This window comes from Macaca nemestrina, chromosome 2, assembly GCF_043159975.1.
Source record: "Macaca nemestrina isolate mMacNem1 chromosome 2, mMacNem.hap1, whole genome shotgun sequence".
NCBI lineage: Eukaryota > Metazoa > Chordata > Mammalia > Primates > Cercopithecidae > Macaca > Macaca nemestrina.
The window spans coordinates 44,984,677-45,008,586 of NC_092126.1; the positions used below are offsets into that span (position 1 = coordinate 44,984,677).

The following is a 23,910-nucleotide window of genomic DNA, read 5'->3' on the forward strand; positions in this document are numbered from 1 at the left end:
ATATACATTAAGATGGAACTGAAATGGGTGCAACTAAGGAGTTATATTTTGTAGTGTAATGAAAGAATCTTAGAATAGAGTCTGCCTTACACATTCATTAAAGTAAATTACTTTGAATTTTCAAACATAAAAACATAAGGAGCTCTCCTTGTATAAACATAATAGAATCACTTCTGAAACAGTAATTCAAGTTTTACAACATGTACAGGTAACAATATATTTTCCTGCTATTGAGAAAATGGCATGCCTTTGAGTTTTGGGAGTAAAAAGTTTTGGTCTCTGAACCAATGAACACCATCTAGAATGTTCTTACTGAGTAACATGCTCAACTGAAACGACAGCTGTAACCATAAGATTTTTAAAGTGCACTCAAGATTAACTATTTGTTCCAAGAAATCTGAAAACCTCAATCAAAATCTCAGTGTGACTGTTCATCAGGGGTATTTTTATTTTTATTTTTTGAGACAAGGTCTCGATCTGTCACCCAGGCTGGAGTGCAGTGGTGCGATCTTGGCTCACTGCAGCCTCCATCTCCCAAGCTCAAGCAATCCTCCCACCTCAGGCTTCAGTGTAGCTGGGACCACTGACACATGCCAACACACATACTAATTTCATATCTTTTTCATATGCTAATTTCATACATTAATTTTCATATATTTTGTATGAAAAAATACCAGTGATGTTGCCCAGGCTGGTCTTGAATTCCCGAGCTCAAGCGATTTGCCTGCCCAGGCCTCCCAAAGTGATGGGATTACTACAGGTGTGAGCCACTGCGCCTGGCCTCAGCACCAATGACTTGATCAAAAAAAAAATTTTTTTTTTTACATTTTACATTTTATAGAATGTTTTACATTTTACAGAACGATTCCAAAGTTTTCCTAGAATAAATATGCAATAATGGCCAAGAACAGTATTAAAAAGAAGAGTAAGCTGGGTGTGGCAGCAAGTGTCTGTAGTTCCAGCTACTTGGGAGGCTGAGGTGAGAGGATCTTTGAACCCATAGGTTCAAGGCTGCAGTGAGTGGTGATTGCATCACCAAACTCCAGCCTGGGAGACAGAGTAAGACCCTGTCTCTATAAAACAAACAGACAAAAAGAAGAATCAAAGGAAATTTTCCCTAGATAAATTATCAAACAGATGGTTTGATTGGAAATACAGTATATAAAAAATAAAACTCCATCTTACCCTAAAACAAAAGAAATTCCAGAAGGATTAGAAATTTTACTGTGAGAAATGTAACCAAAAAAAATTACATACAAATATTTTGAAACTCTTAGGGTAGGAAAAGCCAGAAATCATAAAGCAAATAAATGGTATAGTTAGCTATCTAAAAACGTATTGTTTTAAATATACAGGGTTAAAAAGTGCCATATATAATTCAATTAAAAATGACAAAACATAGGGAAATGTTTGCAAATGAGAAGTCAACATCTCTAACACATAAAAAATTCTCAAATATAAGAAAAAGGGCAAATTTTTGGCTGGGCACGGTCGCTCACACCTGTAATCCCAGCACTTTGGGAGGCCAAGGTAGACAGATCACTTGAGGTCAGGAGTTCAAGTCCAGCCTGGCCAAAAAGTGAAACCGTCTCTACTAAAAATACAAAAATTAGCCTGGGTGGTGGCGCGTGCCTGGAATCCCAGCTACTTAGAAGGCTGAGGCATGAGAATTGCTTGAACCTGGGAGGCAGAGGTTCTAGTGAGCTGAGATCATGCCACTGCACTCCAGCCTTGGCAATAGAGTGAGACTGTCTCAAAAAAAAAAAAAAAGAGCAAATTTTTAAAGTAATCACAGAAAATGCAAAACTATTCAGAAAAGAATAAACACAAAAGTCTAATAAGCACATGAAAAGATGTTCACCATCCAAAATTTCTAATTGAAAGGACACATAATTTTCCCCACATTAGTAAACATTAAAGAGACTGATGTTACCCAGTATTAACAAGGCTTTGGGGAAGCACATATTTCATATGTTATTAAAAGCAATGGCTGGCATTTATTATGCAATTATTAGATATTAAACATTGGGCTAAATATGTATATTCATTATCTGACTTAATTATAACAACCTTAAAAGATAAATATTTAGCATTCTAATTTTGGAGAAAAGTCGTGGAGGTAGAAAAACAGAAATGGGGTTTACACCCAATAGTATGGGACTAGAATGTAAATTGGCATAACTAACCACAAAGTATGAATTAAAATTTGAAACATGTGTATCTTTGACCCAGGATTTCTACTACTGAAAATTTATTCTGAAAAATAATCAGATATGATAAGATATAAGTATAAAATATTCATGGCAGTATTGTACAGAAAAGATAGAAATAGAAAACTGATAATGGTACATCCATACAATGGAATTCAACACAGCAATTACAAATTATGAAACAGATTCATATTTGGCATGGAATAATGTGCATAATATATATAATCAAGTGACAAAGGCAAGGTATAAAACAGCAGGTAAAGTATCCTATTTATAGGAAATATTTATTTACATATACATCTGCATAGAAAAGTTAGGAAGTATATAAAAACAAGATGTTACTAGTGGTCAACCATGGATGATGAAAGCTTTTACTTTCCTCTAGACTATGTAATAGTTTTTATATCTTTCTGCATTATCTGATTTTTAAAAAATAATGAGCATATATTACCTTTATAATCTAAAAAATACCCCACTATAATTTTCCTTTTAGAAAAGAAATATTTGAAAAATTCTCTTAGGTTTCAGATTAGTAAAAAAGACAAAGAATAATTAATCATTGGCCAATGTGTTGAATAAAGTGAGAACATATAGTAGAATTTTGCTCCCATACAAAGAGATTACTGATAATGTAGTTTCTCTTCTCAGTTATTACATTTGCAAGTGAGAAATTTCAAGGTTATTTTACACTTTCTGCCTTCTCCAATCCCATATCTAATTAGTCACTGAGGTATTTTTCTTTTTAATTTAACATCTAAAATGTTTCTAGAATCTTACCATCTTACCCATTTCCACTGTCTTAGGTAATCTCATCCTGTTCTCCATCCCCAGATCTCCTGCACTGGTCCATGACCCTCAGTTTCCCAACAGAACTGCTTGCTTCCAGTTTCCTCTCTCACCACAGTTTAGCTATTTTTCTAAAACATAATCTGATCACATTGCTTCCTCACTTAAACCCACAAGATACTACAAATCCTTAATAGCATAAAAGGTCCTGCATGATTTGGCTACTGTTTTCCCCACCGACTATATATTCTTTCCTATTTCGATGTATCTTTACAAGCTACTACAAGAAAACATTGAAGAAAATCTCTAGGATATTGGTCTGGGCAAAAATGTCTCAAGTAATATCCCACGAGCGTAGGAAACTAAAGCAAAAATGGAGAAATCGGATCCCATTAAGTTAAAAAGCTTCTGTACAGCAAAGAAAACAATCAGCAAAGTGAAGAGACAACCCACGGAATGGGAGAAATGTATTTGCAAACTACTCACCTGACAAGGGGTTAATAATCAGAATATAGAACGAGCTCCAATAACTCTATAGGACAAAATCTAATAATCCAATCAAAAATGGGCAAAAGATCTGAACAGACATTTCTCAAAAAAGGATATACAAATGACAGACACATGACAAGGTGATCAACATCACTGATCATCAGAGAAATGCAAATCAAAACTACAATGAGATATCATCTTACCCCAGTTAAAATGGCTTATATTCAAAAGACAGGCAACAACAAATGCTAGCAAGGATGTGGAGAAAAGGGGACCCTCATACACTGTTGGCAGGAATGTATTTAGTACAACCACTATGAAGAACAGTTTGAAGGTTCCTCAAAAAACTAAACAATAGAGCTACCATATGATCCCAGCAATCCCACTGCTGTGTTAATATAACCCAAAGAGAGGAAACCAGTATATCGCAGAGATATTTGCACTCTTTTGTTTGTTGCTGTACTGTTCACAATAGCCAAGATTTGGAAGCAACCTAAGTGTCCATCAACAAATGAACGGATAAAGAAAATGTGGTACATATATACAATGGAGTACTATTCAGCCATAAGAAGGAATGAGAGCCTGTCATCTGCAACCACATGGGTGGAAATGGCAATCATTATGTCAAGTAAAATAAGTCCAGCACAGAAAGACAAACATTGCATGTTCTCACTTATTAATGGGATCTAAAAATCAAAACAGTAGAACTCATGGACATAGAGAATAGAAAGATGGTTCCTAGAGGCTGGGAAGGGTAGTGGGAGAGTCAGGGGAGAGGTGGGAAAGGTTAATGGGTATAAAAGAAAAACTGAAAGAATGAATAAGACCTAGGCTGGGTGCGGTGGCTCACACCTATAATCCCAGCACTTTGGGAGGCCGAGGCGGGCAGATCACTTGAGCCCAGTAGTTTAAGACCAGCGTGGGCAACGTGGCAAAACCCCATCTCTATTTTTAAAAAGATTTAAATTAAAACAAACAAAACAAAAAAACACAGGCCAGGCACGGTGGCTCATGCCTGTAATTCAAACACTTTGGGAGGCTAAGGTGGGCGGATCACTTGAGGCCACCAGGAGTTGGAGAAGAACCTGGCCAACACAGCGAAACTCCATGTCTACCAAAAACACAAAAATTAGCTCGGTGTGGTGGCACACGCCGTTTGTCTCTTTTTAATCAAATATTTTTGAAAGGCATCACAACGATGAACCAAATTTCAAAATTTATTTACAGTGAAATTTAAAATTAATTCTCCTCCCAGTTTCTATACAAAAACTTTGGTTTCTAGTTTCTCTTTCTGTTTTTACAAGATGATTCAAAGAAACTGAAAACCTATGCTACTGAGGCACAAGAATCGCTTGAACCAGGGAGGTAGGGGTTGCAGTGAGCCAAGATTGCACCACTGTACTCCAGCGGGGGTGACAGAGCACGACCTTGTATCCAAAATAAAAAATAAAAAAAAAGAATGAATAAGACCTACTATGTGATAGCACAACAGGGTGACTATAGCCAATAATTTAAAAACAACTAAAAGAGTATAATTAGATTGCAACACAAAGGATAAATACTTGAGGGGATGGATTCTCCATTCTCCATGATGTGATTATTACACACTGCCTGCCTGTATGAAAACATCTCATGAACCCCATAAATATATACATTTACTATGTATCACAAAAATAAAAAATAAACAAAATAAAAAATCCCAGGCTTCATTTTTTAAAAAAATACCGTTTTACAACATACTATCATGTCTATTTTAATATGCATTTCTATATACATTTTATATGCTATATGCTATAGCTAATAAATTAATTCACTCAAAAAATATTTACTGAGTACTCATTCTGTTATGCTGCTTTGTTTTTTTTCTTTTTCAGGCGCCTCTATTATTTGTCTTCTTTGCTCATCTTTCTTATTGTTACTTTTTCTTGAATCTTTTAAATCTACTTTATTTTTTAAAATGTCATCTTTCCACTGCCGATTGTTTTCTTAAATGGCATCTTTTGCTCTTGTCTTGTTTCTATTTGAGGCTTCAGCTCTGAAATTCTTTTTTTCATTTACTTCTAATTTTCTCTGTCATCTCATTCCCACATCTTCATAATTGATATATGTTGTTCTTTCATGTCTCATGTCATTTTCTTAATGCCTTTTAACTCATTGTGAAATAGATAACAGTTGTGGTTATAATTTTGGTCTATTTTGTGTGCATTTGTTTCACTGCAAGTTTTTATGTCTGGAGAGAGATTCTGTCCCTTTTTCTCGTATAATAACTTTGTGATTTGATCTCAATACGTTTCTGTAACTCATTTTTATGTGAATTTAATTTTCTTGAACTTTTAGAATGAGTAGGTTCAGGGAATATAAGTTCACAAAGCTGTTTCTGGGCAGTGTTAAAAAATACATGGGTTTGCTCTGTGGTTTTCTAAGATTTCTTGATTCTATGACTTTGCCTCACTTTTATATGGACTATCTCCTTCTCTTCTTGTCTCTATTTTGTCCCTTTCATAAAATTTTATTCCACTCCCAGCATAAAATTTTCGTAAGATTTTATACCACTCCCTTTTCCTTAGGGGTCTGGTCTAGAATGGCACCTTGGCAAGTCAGTTTTGAGTGTTCACAGGAGGTAAACTACTCCTGCCTAATTGGTCTTTCTTATGGTAGACCTTCACCCAATCAATAATGGAGAGAATAAAACACCTCTGAGCTACTGCTATCTAATTGGCCAGCATAGTCTTTTAGTCGATACTGTTGGCTATTCTGGAATTCTCCTTTTGTAAGGTTCATCAGATGTTGTCCCATTGCTGCCTTCTCGCTTTTGCAGAGATGTCAATATCAACTGTGTCTAGAGACTATTAATAGTTTGCCTCACCTAGTTATGTTTTGGGTTTCACGGCGATAGCAAGTCACATGGTTTGTTGTAATTGTTTTATGGATTTTAAACTTTGGTTTCTAGTTTCTCTTTCTGTTTTTACAAGATGATTCAAAGAAACTGAAAACCTATGCTACTGAGGCCACACCACTGACTTCCCATAACTCACTTCTTCTCCCTATCCTTTCCCCTCAGGACTAGCTTTTCAATGTCTGTGACTTATTAGGCATTACCATCTTTAAGTTCTACTTAACAGAGAAGCTGGTAACCCTTTGGTCTCTTTTTAATCAAACATTTTTGAAAGGCATCACAACGATGAACCAAATTTTAAAATTTGTTTACAGTGAAATTTAAAAATAATTCTCCTCCCAGTTTCTATATAAAGCTTTCACAAAACCTATCTTTAGTGTCCATGTCATAAAACTGCATTAAAAAGATTTTCATTCTTCAGTAACAAAATTCCTCAGTATGGAGAGAATCTAAGATATTTTCACCAAACCAAATTCTGTGCCACAGACTACAGAATAAAAATATTACTGAATAAATTATGTATTAAATCATCCCGAATAACCATCGCATTATTTTTGCACTTTAGAGATAAAGTGACTGATGTATAACAGGTACTCATTGAAGGATGCAAGAAAAGCCAAAGTTGGTTGTCTCCATTTTTGCAATGTACTGGTTTCCTTTTCAGCCCTCCCCGGGGGAAAAAAAATACTTCTCTAAATCTAACTCAATCAAAGTTTCAAATAAATTCAAGATAAACTAACCTTGGAAAGTTTTTGTAGTCTATTTCTCATCTACCAAATCTGATTGGAATCCAGCAACAAAAAATCCTTTCCAGAAGTAAACTACCTTCATGTTCGTAAATACCGATTAAACCACAATTTAATAGGCTATTTACAATACTACCCATCACGACTGATTCAATCAGCTACACAAATTTCACACTTATTTTTTTTTCTGTAAAACATCAGACAAGAGATCTATCAAATTCATTAAATGTGACAAACACCAAAGTATTACCCAAAGTCTAGTTTACCTAATAGAGGGCTGCTTTCTCCTCTCTTTCCACAGTTCCAATATATAAACTACGTTTTTGGAATCTAAACACTAACGTTGCCCTGGGGTCAGTACATGCCAAATATTATTAGTAGTATTAATGTTCTATCAATTCGTTTCCCACCCCCCTCTGTCACACAGTGAGGCCTCCAAATAAAAGGTCCTACGCCTCACTCCCCAGCCCGCCCAAGAGTTTTTGTTTTGGCAACGGGGGATTGGTGGTGCTTTTGAGATAACAGAAAGTAACAAAAGGCATCATCAATATGAACCGTCAGCCACGTCGGAAAGTCTAGGCGCCGGGGGGCGGGTGGGCAGCGCTCTAGATCAGGTAAAGTAAACAAGGTGACTGCGTGTGGAGGCGGCTGTTATTGTTTGTACGTGGGTCTGCCGCTCTGGGTGGGATGGGGGAACCTACGAGGACACCCACCCCAGCTTCGCAGCCTCTGTAAGAAAAAGGCAACTTGCAGGTTCCCGAGAGGAAACAGGAGAACGGTAAAAGCGTTCTTTCCCAGGACTTCATTTCGGAATCGCGGAAGGACCAGCCGAGGCAGGAGCTGTCAGAGCGGCCGTGAACCCAATGGCTCTGTCCACACACAGCAACCTGCCTCCTTGGCCCCTTTCGGCTCATCCGGGCGTCCTCAAACCTTCCGTCCCCCTCCCTATGCCACTTATCGTCCAGACGACGAGGGGAAAGAGGTGGCCCGAAAGCCGCAGCTCCAGGGTGGAGAGGGCCGCTGAGCTCCGGGTCCTCGGCCTTCTGAGCCGTTGCCCCTCGCTCACCCACCTGATGCTCTTTCACCACTTCGCTGAGGCAGGGATACCGCTCTGAGATCCATCGGTAAAACTTGGGGACTCCCATTTCGACCGTCAACACTAATCCCAGTCACGGCCAAACCGAAACCAAACGCCCCGCCGGGGCTCCGCCGCCGCCTCCGGCCGTCGCTCCGCGGATGACAACACACCGCCCGGCCGACCATAGAGAGCGCCCGCTGGGCCTAGAGCGGCAGGATCCGAGGCCGTCCCAGGGGCGGGGCTTAGCCCGCCTGGCCTCGCGCAGCCGGGGCCGCGGTACTGGTCAGTGACTGTCGGGGGTCTGCGGAGGTTTGCTCGTGTGCTTCCACGTAGGTGCGAAAATGCCCCAGGATAGAGCTATGCTTTCTAAGTGGATTTGGAATTGGCATAAAAACCGCACGAAGGTGTGGGAAGGGTATCGAACACTGATTTTTGTTACGCTTCTGTCTCCTAGGGTTGCTAATCTCAGTATTTTTCAAACAGATTTGGAATGATGATTTATTTGGCTTAGTTTGTTTTGCCAAGAATTTTTTTCTCTGAGGAATTTAAACCCACGGTAAAGTTTTTTTAAAAACGTTCTTTTCCAAATTGTTCAAAAATTTCCCAAGTACCCGCCCCCCGCAACTGTTAACATAAGACCTTGGATACGAAATCATTTAATGTTTAGTTTTTACATTCATGCGTCCGCGTTTATCATATTTTTCTCCATCACACTTTCAACCGGACAGCAAAGGAGAGTTCTATCAATTTAAGTGAAATTATCAGTTTTAAATGTAAGAGTTTTCCACTTATTTGAATGTAGTAACCTCGTTACTTTGTATTTAAGTCTTCTGAACGAAAACTTACAGAAAAACCTTAAACATTTAATACTTTTTGGATTTTAAGATCTCAGGAAATGCTAAGTATCGCTGTCTTTCATGACCACTGGATTCTGCATTCTGGGACTGCAGTATGGCAGCATCATACAAATTACAGAATGTTTATTTTGTTCTCATATTCACGCTTCTTGGCTTATATTTTTTCCCTATCACACTTTAAAACAAAGTTATATTAAGTGAACTTAATGATATGCTATTTATATTTATATTTATATATCTCTCTTACTAGACTGTCACTTCTTGGAGGGCAGGAGAGGGTAACTCTATGCACAAGGCTGGCGCAATGCCTTGCCCACGGTATTTATTCCATATAATTTTGTTCTTCAAGTGAATCCTTACAGTAGCTAGGACTTTTAAAAGGAAATCAATAGAAGTTGTAAAATGAAATTAGGTTAGGCTTGTTTCTTGCAAATACAGTTTTTGACCATAAGAACACATGATATTCCATTTCTCCAATTATAATGCACAGTATGTATTAAGAAAGCAGTTTATTTCTTAATAACTGAATGTTATTTTACATATAATTAATGATCAGAGAGAAATAACAGTTGCTCTGAGAACGTAAATTTATATTATACTTTAGAATTGAACAGATACAACCACAGATTCATACCAAATGCATTACTTTTAGATTAACATATTCTTTTACATAATTTCATTTCACATATATGGGGTCCAACCAAGATACATCTGGCATAGTAAGTTTTCATCAGTAGCTTCTTGTATAAGGTAATGCACATGTCCTTCAATAGATAATGGCAGTCCTGTCACTCTATTTCGAGTCTTGATTACACCTTGTAGTCGCTGCTCAATGTCAAGAACATGGGTCTTGGCCTAAAAAGAAGAAATATAAAACCAAAAACAGATGTTGATAATTCGGAATTTCTACCTTTCTTTATATTTTGACATTTAATAAATGTTAATACCATTTTACTGACCAATACCCCTTTTGTAAGAGCAAATACAGGAAAAGAAGCGAACAAATACAGTTAACTTGTGATACTGATTTTGAGGCCTGCAAGATTGATTCAACATCAACTGCTTGGACATGTTTCTGGACTACGTGAAATATCAGGGAATTATTTACACATTACAATTCTAGAAAAATAATTTTTAAAATCTGCTTTGGAAGTGTTTAGTACTTAAACATTTGAATGAATATTTGAATAACAATGATCTACTGCCTAATATTTACATGATGTTAGTACACACAAATGGGTGTTCTAAGTGAGCTACTTGGAACTGTACAATTTCTTAAGCATATCTGAATGCAAAAGGAAGAATAAAGTTATTATAAGAATAATTCTTGGAGGTGGTGCTGGGTGGGCCGGTGGGCTGGGCTGCAGCCCGCGAATGCAAAGAGGAGGGCCACGGGATGGGGGCTGTTGCTATGCTGTCTGCCATCGACTTTTCCGCCAAGAGCCTGGACTCCAAATGTGACTTATGTTCCAGCAGAACTCCAGGTGTTTAAAAGAACCCCTACAACAGCCAACTTTTCCTTTATGCAGTTGCAAACCAGCTCCTGCTTATTGCTTTGGTGAAGCACTTGAGCCATGTGCATGAACCAAACCCAGTTAAGACAGGTGTTTAAGTTACTTTGCCAGATCTTTATCCTAATGGGTCTGCTGTGTTCTTTCACTTGTGACGAGTTTAGCTCATTGAGACTACATCACCACAGAGCTATTACTCACTTAATGAAGTCCACTAAAGAGAGAGTTCATCAGGATCCTTGTGAGACTATTTCTCATATCCAGAAAAATCAGATCAAGGGAAGTAGCCTTTGAAGCACAAACTTCATGTTACTTAAATGAATTTGAAAAACTTGCCATCTTAGGAAAAGGTGGATATGGAAGAGTATACAAGGTCAGGAATAAACTAGATGGTCAGTATTATGCAATTTAAAAAATTCTGATTAAGGGTGCAACTAAGATTGCATGAAGGAACTATGAGGAATGAAGGTGCTGGCAGTCCAGCACCCTAATATCATTGGTTATCACACTGCGTGGACAGAACATGTTCAAGTGATCCAACCACAAGCAGATAGAGCTTCCATTCAGTTGCCATTTCTGGAAGTGTTCTCCGACCAAGCAGAGGAGAGATACCAATATGGTATTAAAAATGGTGAAAGTAGCAGCTCATCCATTATCTTCACTAAGCTCACCTCAGAAAAGAAAAACCCTTTTGAGAATCTGACACTCAGAATAACAAGCTGGTGAACTATACCATCAATTCCATCTTAAGAGACACCAGTGAATTTGAATCATCCCTGGAGCTCCTGGAAAATGGCTTGGCGGGTTTGTCCACCAGGTCAGTTGTGGAACAGCCCCGGCTGCTCAGCTGTAATTCCCTCCAAGAGGAGAATTTCACATCCACTGAGGAATCTTCCAAAGAAAACTTCAACTTGTTGGGGATAGAGGTGCAGTACCACCTGATGCTGCACATCCAGATGCAGGTGTGCAACTCCACCTGTGGGACTGGCTAGCCGAGAGAAACAAACAGGGCCAAGAGTGTGTGGATAAGTTTGCTTGTCCTTATGGCCAGTGTTGCAACAAAAAATATTCAAGAATTAGTGGAAGGTGTGTTTTACATACATAACATGGGAATTGTAAACAGAGATCTGAAGCCTAGAAATATTTTTCTTCATGGCTCTGATCAGCAAGTAAAAATAGGAGACTTTGGTCTGGCTTGCCCAGACATCTTACAAAAGAACACAGACGGCTGGGCGCGGTGGCTCAAGCCTGTAATCCCAGCACTTTGGGAGGCCGAGACGGGCGGATCACGAGGTCAGGAGATCGAGACCATCCTGGCTAACATGGTGAAACGCCATCTCTACTAAAAATACAAAAAACTAGCCGGGCGAGGTGGCGGGCGCCTGTAGTCCCAGCTATGTGGGAGGCTGAGGCAGGAGAATGGCGTGAACCTGGGAGGCGGAGTTTGCAGTGAGCTGAGATCCGGCCACTGCACTCTAGCCTGGGTGACAAAGCGAGACTCCGTCTCAAAAACAAAAACAAAAACAAAAACAAAAAAAACCCAAAAACAAAAGAACACAGACTGGACCAATAGAAACGGAAACAGAACACCAACACATATATCCAGAGTGGGCACTTTTCTGTACGCTTCATCCCAACAGTTGGAAGGATCTGAGTATGATGCCAAGGGTCTCACTCTTGCCCAGGCTGGAGTGCAGTGGGGTCATCATAGCTCACAGCAGCCTCCAACTCCTGGGGTCAAGTGATCCTCCCACCTCAGCCTCCCAAGTAGCTGGGACTACAGCAGTGTGCCACTGTACCCGGCTAATTAAAAAAAACTATTTGTAGAGACCAGGGCTGGCTTTGTCCAGTTAGATATGTATATAGCTTGAGTCTGATTCTGTTAGAGCTCTTTCAGCTGTTTAGAACAGAAATGGAGCAAGCAGAAGTTTTAACAGGTTCAAGAACTGGTCAGATACTGGAATCCCTCAGTAAAAGGTATCCACTACAAGCCAAGTATATCTAGCACTTAATGAAAAGGAACATGTCCCAGAGACCATCTGCTCTTCAACTGCTACAGAGTGAACTTTTCCAAAATTCTGGAAATATTAATCTCACCCTACAGATGAAGATAATAGAGCAAGAAAAAGAAATTGAAGAACTAAAGAAGCAGCTAAACCTCCTTTCTCAAGACAAAGGGTTAAGGATGACATGAAGGATGGGGGTGTACGGGTCTAGCCTTCCTCAAGCTATATCAGTGGGATGAAAGTGGATTTAAACTCTTAAGGTAGTTAACTGGAATGTAAATTTTTAATCTTTATTAGAGTATAGTTGGTATAATTCATTGTATTTAGTAAGCCTGTACAAGACTTTTTTTTTTTTTTGAGACAGAGTCTTGCTCTGTCGCCCAGGCTGAAGTGCAGTGGCCAGACCTCAGCTCACCACAAGCTCTGCCTCCCGGGTTTACGCCATTCTCCTGCCTCAGCCTCCCGAGTGGCTCGGACTACAGGCGCCCGCCACCTCGCCCGGCTAGTTTTTTGGTTTTTTTTTGGAAATAGATGGGGTTTCACCACATTAGCCAGGATGGTCTCAATTTCCTGACCTCGTGATCCGCCTGTCTCGGCCTCCCAAAGTGCTGGGATTACAGGCTTGAGCCACCGCGCCTGGTCAAGACTTGTTAAAGATGTAAGAGTGGCCTCCCCGCCAAAAATAATCCTCAGTTTATTCTAACTTATTAAAAACAACTATCTGAGCTAGGTGCAGTGGCTTATGCCTATAATCCCTGCATTTTGGGATGCTGAAGTGGGTGGATCACTTGAGACCAGGGGTTCAAGACCAGCCTAGCCAAGACGGTGAAACCCATCTCTACTAAAAATATAATAATTAGCCGGCTGTGGTGGTGCATGCTTGTAGTCCCAGCTATTTGGGAGGCTAAGGCAGGAGAACTGCTTGAACAGGGGAGGCAGAGGTTGCAGTGAGCCAAGATCGTGCCACTGTGCTCCAGCCTGGATGACAGAGCAAGACTTTGTCTCAACAACAACAACAACAACAACAACAAAACTATCTGCAAGCTTTGCAGCTTCAACTAAGTAAGAAGTGAATTGCTGCATTTGTTAACATAGCTTGTGATACACTCGTATGATATTAAAGCTCAGACCTGTTGTTCTGTAAGTTCAGGCAATTTGTACTTAAGTTTTTCCTACTATATCTCATAACTGTGAATTGTCTATGGTTAAACAAGTGTGCCATGAACAGTTTTATTATACAAATGAGAATACTGTTAACATTAGTGACAAAAAGAAAACTTATGGCATTGTGATACTAGAGAACTAGATTTCAGAGTAATCAATAGTCACTAACAGTATTTCCAAGCAGTTCTCATGCATAGAGATGAGAACTATAGCTGCATATCAAGTTCATTTGTAGAGATGAAGACTACAGCCCGTATCAAGCTATACCTTCTACTAACCTTTTCGTTGACAACTTCTCCAGTTTCATTCAGTGGTGCTTTGGAATGCCCTTTCACTGGTTTACTCCACTCCACAAGAGGATCATGTAGAAAAGTCTTTAAGACACTAAAATTGAAACAAATATTGGGGTAGGATGTTACCTTTGCATGAAGAAATCTTGCTAACATCAATATTTAAGTGAAGGATAAGAAGCTAATGGTAATACTCTTATAATGCACATTACTACCTCTTCATTAAGTTATGTGAAATTTCTGTTTTGGTGTGAGGGGAGGGTAAGAGAAGGGAAGGCAGGAAAAAAGGCAAGATAGAGGAGAGTCAGAGGTGTTTTGGAGAATAGAGTAAGATGAGTTCTATGTGCCATCTCTAAGTGTATACTGTGAACTGGTAAATGCCTATATGTTGAATGAAGGAGTTTTATCCCTTACCATGTCTTCAATAACCATATAACATCTATAGCTACCATAGAGATCTAGCCCAGACCTTTTTTTCTGCACTCTAAACATAAAATCCAATTACTTATGGGAAATACCCAGTTGGATATGTTCCAAGCACCTCAAACTCAGTATCTCCAAAATAAAATTCATTACCTTTTCCCAACTATTTCTCCGTATTCCCCAAATCATCATCCACCTAGACAAAAATCTAGGAATCATCCTTGCCCCGTCTTCCTCTAACATGCAATTACACCTCCTAAATCTCTTTGGAATCTCTTCACTTATCTCCGTCTCTGCTGCCGTGATACTATCCAGTACACCATCATCCTTTCCTGGGTTACTGCAATAAACCTCTAACTAGTTATGATATACTTCCTATTTCAGAGAATTTGCTTTTGCATATGTCCAACTAACCAGTATTCTACCATAATGTCTGATAGACAGCTTTTAAATAATGAAGGTGAATAAATAAGCTTTAAAGGTCCTTTCAAACAATCTGTTTCCCACAGCTAACTTCATACTTAAAGGTCAAAGACTGACTGCTGTACCCCTAAGATCAGGAACAAGACAAGGATGTCCACTTCTAGCATGTCTATTCGACATTGATTTAGCTAGGGCAAGTAGGCAAGAAAAAGAAATAAAAGGCATTGATATTAGAAAGGAAGAAGGAAAACTATATCTGCAGATGACATGTTGTTGCGGAGAGAAAATCTTAAGGAAGTCACAAAAATAATTATTAGAACTAATACTTGAATTCAGCAGATTGTAAGATACAATATCAATATATAAATATCAATTGTATATCTATACACTAGCAATGAACAATCCAAAAATGAAATTAAGAAAGATTCCATTTAGAATAAAACCAAAAGGAATAAAATACTTAGGAATACAGTTTTAAAAAGTTAAATATAAGACTTGACCCTAAAAACCACAAAACATTGATGAAGAAAATAAAATTCAAATAAATGGAAAAACCTTCCATGTTCATGGATCAGAAGACTTAATATGGTTAAGACAGCAATACTCCCTAATTGATTTACAAATTCAATGTCATTCCTATCAAAATCCAAACTGATTTTAAAATTAATATGGAAATACAAGGGACCCATAATAGCTAAATGATCTTGGGGGAAAAAAGCAAAGTTGGAGCACTCACACTTTCTGATTTCAAAATTTACGACAAAGGTACAATAATCAAAATACTGTGGTGTTAGTGTAAGGTTAGGCATATAGATCAATAGAATATGGCTGAAAATCAATTGACCATTTCAACAAAAAAGCCAAGATAATTAAATGAGGGGGAAAATATTCTTTTCAAAAAATGGTGCTAGGACAAATGGATATGCACATGCAAAAAAAATGAATATGGACCCCTGCCTTACACCATATATACAAAATAACTGAAGACAGATAAAAGTTCTAAATAGCAGAGCTAAAGTCAAAAATACTTAGAAGAACACATAGGTATAAATCTTCATGGCTTTGGATTAGGGAATCGTTTCTTAGATATGACACCAGAAACACCAAAAATAACCAGAAGAAAAAAACCAAATTAGACTGCATCAAAATTTAAAACTTTTATGTTTCAAAGGCCATCATCAAAGAAAGAGAAGAGACAACCCACAGATGGAAGAAAATATTTGAAAATCATATCTTATAAAGGCCTTGTATCCAAAATGTGTAAAGAACTCTTGCAACTTGGCTGGGCAGGGTGGCTCATGTCTGTAATCCCAGCACTTTGGGAGGCTGAGGCGGGTGGATGGCTTGAGCTTACGAGTTCGAGACCCGTTTGGGCAACATGGCAAAACCCCTTCTCTGCTGGGGAGGCTGAGGCAGGGAAATCGCTTGAACCCAGGAAGCGGAGGTTGCGGTGAGTGGAGATCATGTTACTGCACTCCAGCCTGGGTGACTGTCTCAAACAAACTCTTACAACTCAAGAATAGGCCAGGCATGGTGGCTCATGCCTATAATCCCAGCACTTTGGGAGGCCAAGGCAGGAGGATCACCTGAAGTCAGGAGTTTAAGACCAGCCTGGCCAACATGGTAAAACCCAAACTCTACTAAAAACGCAAGAATTAGCCAGACATGGTGGCTCATGCGCACATGCTGTCCCAGCTACTTAGGAAGCTGTTGCAGTGAACCGAGATCATGCCACTGCACTCCAGACTGGGTGACAGCGAAACCCTGTCTCAAAGGAAAAAAAATAAAAAGAATAAAAAGAAAACCCAATTTAAAAGTGGGCCAAGGATTTCAATAGACATTTGTCCAAAGATGATCTACAAATGGCCAACAAACACATGAAAAGATGCGCACCATCACTGGTCATTAGGGAAATGCAAATTAAAACCACAATGAGATACAACTTCACATCCCTAGAGTGGGGAAAATAAAAAGGCAGACAATAACCAGTGTTAGAAAAGATGTAGAGAAATTGAAACCCACATGCATTACTAGTGGGATTAAAAATTGTTACAACTGCTTTGGAAAATGATTTGAGAGTTCTTCAAAACGTTAAGTATAGCATTTAACATATGACCCAGCAATTCCACTCCCATGTATACGCAAGAGAACCAAAAACAAATGTCCACATAAAACTTGTGCACAATGTTCACAGCCAAACTATTTATAATACAAAAAAGGTGGAAACAATCTAAATGTCTCTCAACTGATGAACAGAAAAAGAAAATATAGTATATCCATGTAACAGGATACCATTTGGCAATAAAAAAACAATGAAATACTGATACATGATGAACACTGAAAATATTACGTTAAGTGAAAGAAGACAAACATGAAAGGCCACATATTAGATGATTCCATTTATATGAAATGTCCTGAACAGGTAAATCCATAGAGACAGAGAATATTATATCTGAGTGGTTACAAGTAGATAGCAGGAGTGGGAGGGCGAAGGAATCAGGAGCGACTGCTAATGCCTGTGGAATTTCTTTTTGGGCTGATGAAAATGTTTTAAAATTAGATAGTGGTAATGGTTGCACAATCTTGTGACTATACTAAAAACCATTTAATTATGTACCTTTAAAAGGGTGAATTTATGGTATGTAAATTATATCTGCATAAAGCTATTATTTAAAAAAACTATTTCAGTCAGTGCAAAGTGGTTCCCATATAAAAACAAACATATGTAGGGGCCAATAATTATATTCAAGGTTACTGTTAAATTATTTACAAAGTATAGATGATTACCTCATTAAAGGCTCTCGCTGATCACGCATAAGCCTCATTGTAACTTCACATGCTCTTCGAAAAAGACCCTCTGTTCCCATAGGACCCATTCCATTAACCATATTATGAGTCAGGCGAAATGGTACAATTTCTGGAACTTCAAAGGTTTCTCCCTTAGAAACAATACATTTTGTTACAAACTAACAATGTTAGAATTTAAAAATCTTTACTCAGAGAACTTCATGTCCAGATTCTTTCAACAAAGAGCAAAAATACCTTCAAAATATTTATGTTGTAATTACATTAGAGGTTTGTAACATGAAGGAGCCATGTAGCTCTCTGCCTTTGCTTTTATAGAACTGAAACCATACTTGATCTTGGATAAGATCTAGGAGATAAGTGGATTACCTTTCACTGAGTTGAGTACAGTGAATAAACAGTATTACAGATAAAGTTTGTGCATTCAATATTTAGTCTCATATTTTCTTTGTCTTTCTTGAATAATATGAAATACAAATATTCTCATATATTTCTATTTTTCTTTAACACTTTCATCTTAAGACAAGAGATGAGAAGCAGCCAAGGGTCAGATGCTTACATCCCCTCATAAAGGAAATAAAACATGTCATATAATGAAGTCCAGTTGTTCATTTTCTGCTGTCCTCTAATCTGCCTTTTCTAGGGACCTTTCATCCCTCCAATCAGTTACCCTGAATTCCTCTCTTGTATGGTTTAACCCATGCCAGTGTTTTATCTCTGATTTGTTCTCAGTTGGATCTATGATCTTTCTTGATTTCTTGTGACAGCACAACGCAATCTGTAGATGATGGAGGTGAAGAAAATGGTGCGCTAACCTACCAGTCTGCCCTGCGGGATTCTAATACTGGAAAATTGTAGGGGGCCTTAAAGATGGGTCCAATTGCCTCAATTTATTCCCAGGCCCCACTCTGGATCTACAGAATCTGAATCTCCTGGGTATCTATAAATTTTTTTAAAATTATTGGATAATTCTGATATGTTGCTAGAATTGGAAACTATCATATTAAACTACTCTGTCTCTCTAAAACTGAGTCTCAGTAAAATGAACTGATCTGCCCATATTCACATAACTAATAACTGAGTCAGAACCTAAACCTATGTTCTTGGACTTCAAATTCAGTACTAGCTGTACAGTATCACTCTTCTAAGTTCTCTCCATCCTAATATGCATTACTACATGATCCACTGATGAAAACTAGTCAACAAATTATCAATATAACTCAACTGTGAGTATAACTGCTACCAACAGGTATGTCAAGGAAGAACAGTTGTTGAGAAAAGGAAATTGGGGGAAAATATACAATTAGTAAGAATAACTCACATCACATACCTTATTGAAAAGACAGTTGAAATCTACATGTACGCATTCACCAGTCAAAGAATCAAAGAGAATATTTTCACCATGACGGTCTCCAAGCCCCAGAATATAACCAACCATTGACATTACTGCAGTGGAACGGCAGTATGCTGATCTACTACTGTACCTAAAAGAAACACAATGCCTATGAAATATCCATATACCATATGAGGCGAATATAAATCTAAAATATTAAAAATAAACATTCAACCATAACAACATATAATATTCTTGGTAACCTACCATGATGTAGGATCAGGGAATGTTCTCAGAAACCACTCATGAAAAATAGGAGGATGCCTGGGCAGGAGAAATTCTCGGAATACTTTGAGTTTTTCAGATAAAGCTGCTGACTTTGGTAGCATACACTGGCGAAGTTCTTTTCCTGTCATATACACTCCTGCAAGGAAGAGTGATATCCAATAATCACATCAGCCAAATGAAAAAAAAAATTTTTTTTTGTTAAAATTGGCCAGGAAACACCTACTTCTTTTCAAATTGTTATTGAAAAACAAGCATAAATGAAAAATTTTCAATTAAGCATACATAAAGTTACTGGTTATATAATAAAATAATAAACCACATTATCTTCCCTTGATACAGATGACCCTTGAACAATGTGAGTTTGAACTGTGTGGGTCCACTTACATGTGATATTTTTCAACCAAACATGGATCAAAAACATGGGATGCAAAATCATTATATACTGAGGGCTGACTTTTCATACATGCAGGTTCTGCAGGGCTGACTGTGAGACTTGAGTATGTGTGGATTTTGATATGTGAGGGTATTCTGGAAGCAATCCCCCAGATAAGGGGGGACCACTGTAGTTACCCAAATGAAGCCTCTTATTGATGAAAATTAATGTCAGTTAAAACCAGTGTTGTGAAATCAAATAGTTCCAGAATACAAGACTCAGAATTAAGTCCCAAATGAATGAACTTTTTTTAAATATATATGTACATATCAATATATATGTATATATACATATATTTTACACTGACACAAATTATCAAAGAAAAAATATATTTTCAAATCCAAACTCAGATATATACAATATTTCATAGTTATAAATAAAATAGTCAACAGCAAGTTCTTTGAACTCTGACTCAAGTGTCTTTGAGTTTCAGTTTTGCAACTGTGAACTCAGACAAGTTACGTAAGTTCTCTGGCACTGTCCATAAAATAGGGATAATCAGGTGTGTTAACAATAATAAATAAAATAATGTACATAACATACTTGGCATAATACCTATTATATAGTAATTTAACAGTATTACTTAATGTTATAAATTGAACTTTATCTCTCAAAAAATATGCTGAAATCCTAATTCTTGGTACCCAGGAATGTGAGCTTATTCAGAAACAGGATCTTTGCAGATGTAATGTTGTTAAGACAAAGTCATTAAGGTGGGCCTTTAATTCAATAATCCAATGACTGGTATTCTTGTGAGAAAATGGAGACACAGAGACATAGAGACAATGCTATGTAACAATAAAGGCAATGTGGTACAATACATCCAGAAGCCACAGAATACCAGAAGGTTAAAAGAAAGGCAAGGAACATTAGCCTTCAGAGAGGTCATGGTTCTAGTGACATCTTGATATTGTATCTTTAGCCTCCAGAACCATGAGAAGATAAATTTCTACTGTTTAAAAATCGCCTAGTTTGCAGTAATTTGTTATGGCAAATACCATACGAATTATGTATGAAAACATACACTTATTTTCTACTTCACTTTGATAACTTGATCTATTCATTTTTAATGTATTATACCATATGCACTTTAAAAACATCTTATTTTAAAATAAGTTTAGATGCTACAAAAAGTTACATCATCGATACGGAGTTCCCACATATTCTTCACCCAGCTTTCCTTAATGTTCATTCTTGCATAACAATAGTACAATTATTCAAATCAGGAAATTCTTATTGTTACAGTATTATTAACCAAACTTCTGACTTTATTCAAATTTCACCAGCTGTCCCACTAACACACTTTGTTTGGGGGTCAGGATCCAATCCAGGATTACACATTACATTTAGTTGTCATCAAATGTCAACTCTTAATGTCATCAAATCTGGGAAATCTCTTTCTTTGTCTTTCATTACTTTGACATTTGTAAGGAGTTTGGACCAGTTATATTTTTGTTTCTCTAAAGTTACTATACTTTTCCCTTTATAATTGATAAGTATCTGATAGGGAGATACTTCAAGATTCTTCAAATAACTTGTTTCTCATCTTTGCCTATTAATTTTAGCATTCATTAATAATCACTGCCTACAATAAGTATTACTATAGTGTTTGTTAATTGGTGATTTCCTATTTCCATCATCCTTTCTACATTTATTCATTGAAATTCTATTAGAATATAAGGAAGAAATTCCTTATTTCCTATTTATTTCTTTCACTTCCCTATTTATTTACTCAAATATTTATTTATATCAGTATGGGCTCATATTTATTTGTTTATTCCATGGGTTATAATAGTTTACAATCATTATTTATTTTGTTGCTCAAATTATCCCAAGTTTGGACAGTTGGAGCCTCTTATTCCAATCTAAAACGTAAGACTTCATTCTAGCCTTCTCTCTTTCCTTTCTCCAACAATGAGAAAACTGGCTCTCATTATACACAACATATTTACTTATTTGCTAAAGACTAGTACTGTATATACATAAAGTAGTTTCAGAATTGTTAACCAATATCTGTGAAAAACAAATATTCATATATAGTTTTGTAAGCTACCTCAAATCCTATTGGGATGAAGACAGGGAAGGAATCAAAATAGAAGGAAAGAAGGAAGGAAGGAAGGAAGGAAGGAAGGAAGGAAGGAAGGAAGGAAGGAAGGAAAGAAAGGAGGGAAACACTTAAGTGTTTCCATATATAAAATCTAGAAATTTCACTATGGCTTATATCAAAAAACATAGGCTAACATATATTAATACCAATATACCCATATTATATAACTTAATAGCTATTATACCCATACTGTATACTTATAAGAATTAATTTTAGTACCCTTTTCCTTATATAGTTTGGTCAGAATAGGTCTCAAACCAGCAGTGTTGTTCACCCATTCAATAATCCCACATTCATCATTCAGTGGAATAACTGCATATGTTCGAATATGAAGCTCTCTTCTACGAGATTCTGCATCTTTTCTTAAGCACTGTTAAAAAATACACAGAAATTTAAAAACAAGATAGAACTCAAAATTTCTAAACATTATATCAAATATATCTAAAGATTGCTCATTTCATAACAAAAGAATGTCGATGAAGGCTTACTATGTGGTATACATGAATAATTCTTCTGAATGATAGGGAAGGAAACTACTGGGACAGTATCTCTATTTACAAATTATTAAAAATGTCCTGGGTAGGCCCTTCTTTTTAATTATTCACTATTAATGTGACAAGAATATCGTGTTTAAAATATTTAAGTTGTATATTTAACAATGACAAAATACTGCTGTTTTATTTTCTATTGCTTTAGAGGTATTACTGAAACAGTAAGTCTTTAGGCACAGAGACTGCTATTTAATTTTAATTATTTCTTTTTTTTTTTTTTGAGAGGGAGTCTTGCTCTGTTGCCCAGGGTGGAGGGCAGTGGCGTGATCTCGGCTCACTGCAAGCTCCGCCTCCTGGGTTCTCGCCATTCTCCTGCCTCAGCCTCCCGAGTAGCTGGGACTACAGGCGCCCGCCACCTCGCCCGGCTAGTTTTTTGTATTTTTAGTAGAGACAGGGTTTCACCGTGTTCGCCAGGATGGTCTCGATCTCCTGACTTTGTGATTCACCCGCCTCAGCCTCCCAAAGTGCTGGGATTACAGGCGTGAGCCACCACGTCCGGCCAATTTTAATTATTTCTAAAATACATAAACAACAGAGCATGAGTTCTATGACATCCTCAAAATGTATTGCTTCTCTTGCAGTTTATCACAACCTTATTTCAAAAGCTATCCTTTAGCAGAAGAAAGGCTTACGTATTTCATCTGATTGATCCTGATATGTCAGGTAAAAATAAACAGTATTACGTTTAATTCTAGACCTGTATGAAGTAAGCACACATCTATAATTGTAACCTGCTCAATTCAAAAGCACAATCCCTGACCAAAAATACATTTTACACTTTAGGAAATAGGTTCCATAACTACCAGGAAAACAATGTGGCCATAGAATCTCATATAAAGATCAGTGTGTGGCCTCCAAAACTTACATAGTTTTTTACAATCAGGCTATTTTATCTTACCATGTTCATGAGGGAAAATGTAACAAAATAATTAAAGTAACAAAGCTGATTAATGTAAATTTGTAAACTAAAGCCAGGCCACTTGATACTCAAGTAAATCTGATACTCAGAAAAACACTCAGGGAGCTTTGGAGAGAACATACTAATGGTTCAGTAGTTAATGAATTAAGATACCATTTTAACAAACAATACTTTTTTGTTGTTGTTGTTGAGACAGAATCTCACTCTGTCACCCAGGCTGGAGTGCAGTGGCACGATCTGGGCTCATTGCAACCTCCGCCTCCCAGGCTCAACCAATTCTCATGCCTCAGCCTCCCAAGTAGCTGGGAATACGTGCGTACACCGTCGTGCCTGGCTAATTTTTGTATTTTTAGTAGAAAAAGGTTTTCGCCATGTTGGCCAGGATGGTCTCGAACTGCTGGCCTCAAGTGATGTGCCCTTTTCAGCCTCCCAAAATGCTGGGATTACAAGCATGAGCCACCACACCCAGCCCAAACAATGTGTTAAAATAAAAAATAATCCTCCTTTTCATATTGCTTTTGAAATAGGTTTTTAATGTGGTATTAATTTTTAAATTACTTTTGGTTAAACCAAGCAGACGATAACTGTTCTTTTT

At 37.5% G+C, this 23,910-nt stretch overlaps 2 protein-coding genes and 1 pseudogene across 6 annotated transcripts in view; 1 reads left to right on the plus strand and 2 right to left on the minus strand.

Moving 5' to 3' along the window:
• Positions 1-8,374, minus strand: part of LOC105469996 (5'-3' exoribonuclease 1) — a 135,049-nt gene extending 126,675 nt beyond the window's left edge. For 2 of the 4 annotated variants that reach the window (XM_011721680.3, XM_011721681.2), the window contains exon 1: positions 8,198-8,374. In XM_011721680.3, coding sequence (XP_011719982.2) covers positions 8,198-8,272 — 75 coding nt within the window. In that variant the 5' untranslated portion in view covers positions 8,273-8,374. The remainder of the gene's footprint in view (positions 1-8,197) is intronic. The other 2 variants (XM_011721682.3, XM_011721678.2) reach the window with 1 other exon arrangement.
• Positions 8,375-9,540: 1,166 nt separating this feature from the next.
• Positions 9,541-23,910, minus strand: part of LOC105469998 (ATR serine/threonine kinase) — a 121,371-nt gene continuing 107,001 nt past the window's right edge. For both annotated transcript variants that reach the window (XM_011721684.2, XM_071091057.1), the window contains exons 42-47: positions 22,065-22,215; positions 19,285-19,441; positions 19,015-19,168; positions 17,667-17,818; positions 14,022-14,127; positions 9,541-9,917 (exon numbers count right to left, since the gene is read on the minus strand). In XM_011721684.2, the coding sequence (XP_011719986.1) occupies positions 9,744-9,917; positions 14,022-14,127; positions 17,667-17,818; positions 19,015-19,168; positions 19,285-19,441; positions 22,065-22,215 (894 nt within the window). In that variant the 3' untranslated portion in view covers positions 9,541-9,743. The remainder of the gene's footprint in view (positions 9,918-14,021; positions 14,128-17,666; positions 17,819-19,014; positions 19,169-19,284; positions 19,442-22,064; positions 22,216-23,910) is intronic.
• LOC112424639 (eukaryotic translation initiation factor 2-alpha kinase 1-like) lies at positions 10,282-12,881 on the plus strand (annotated as a pseudogene).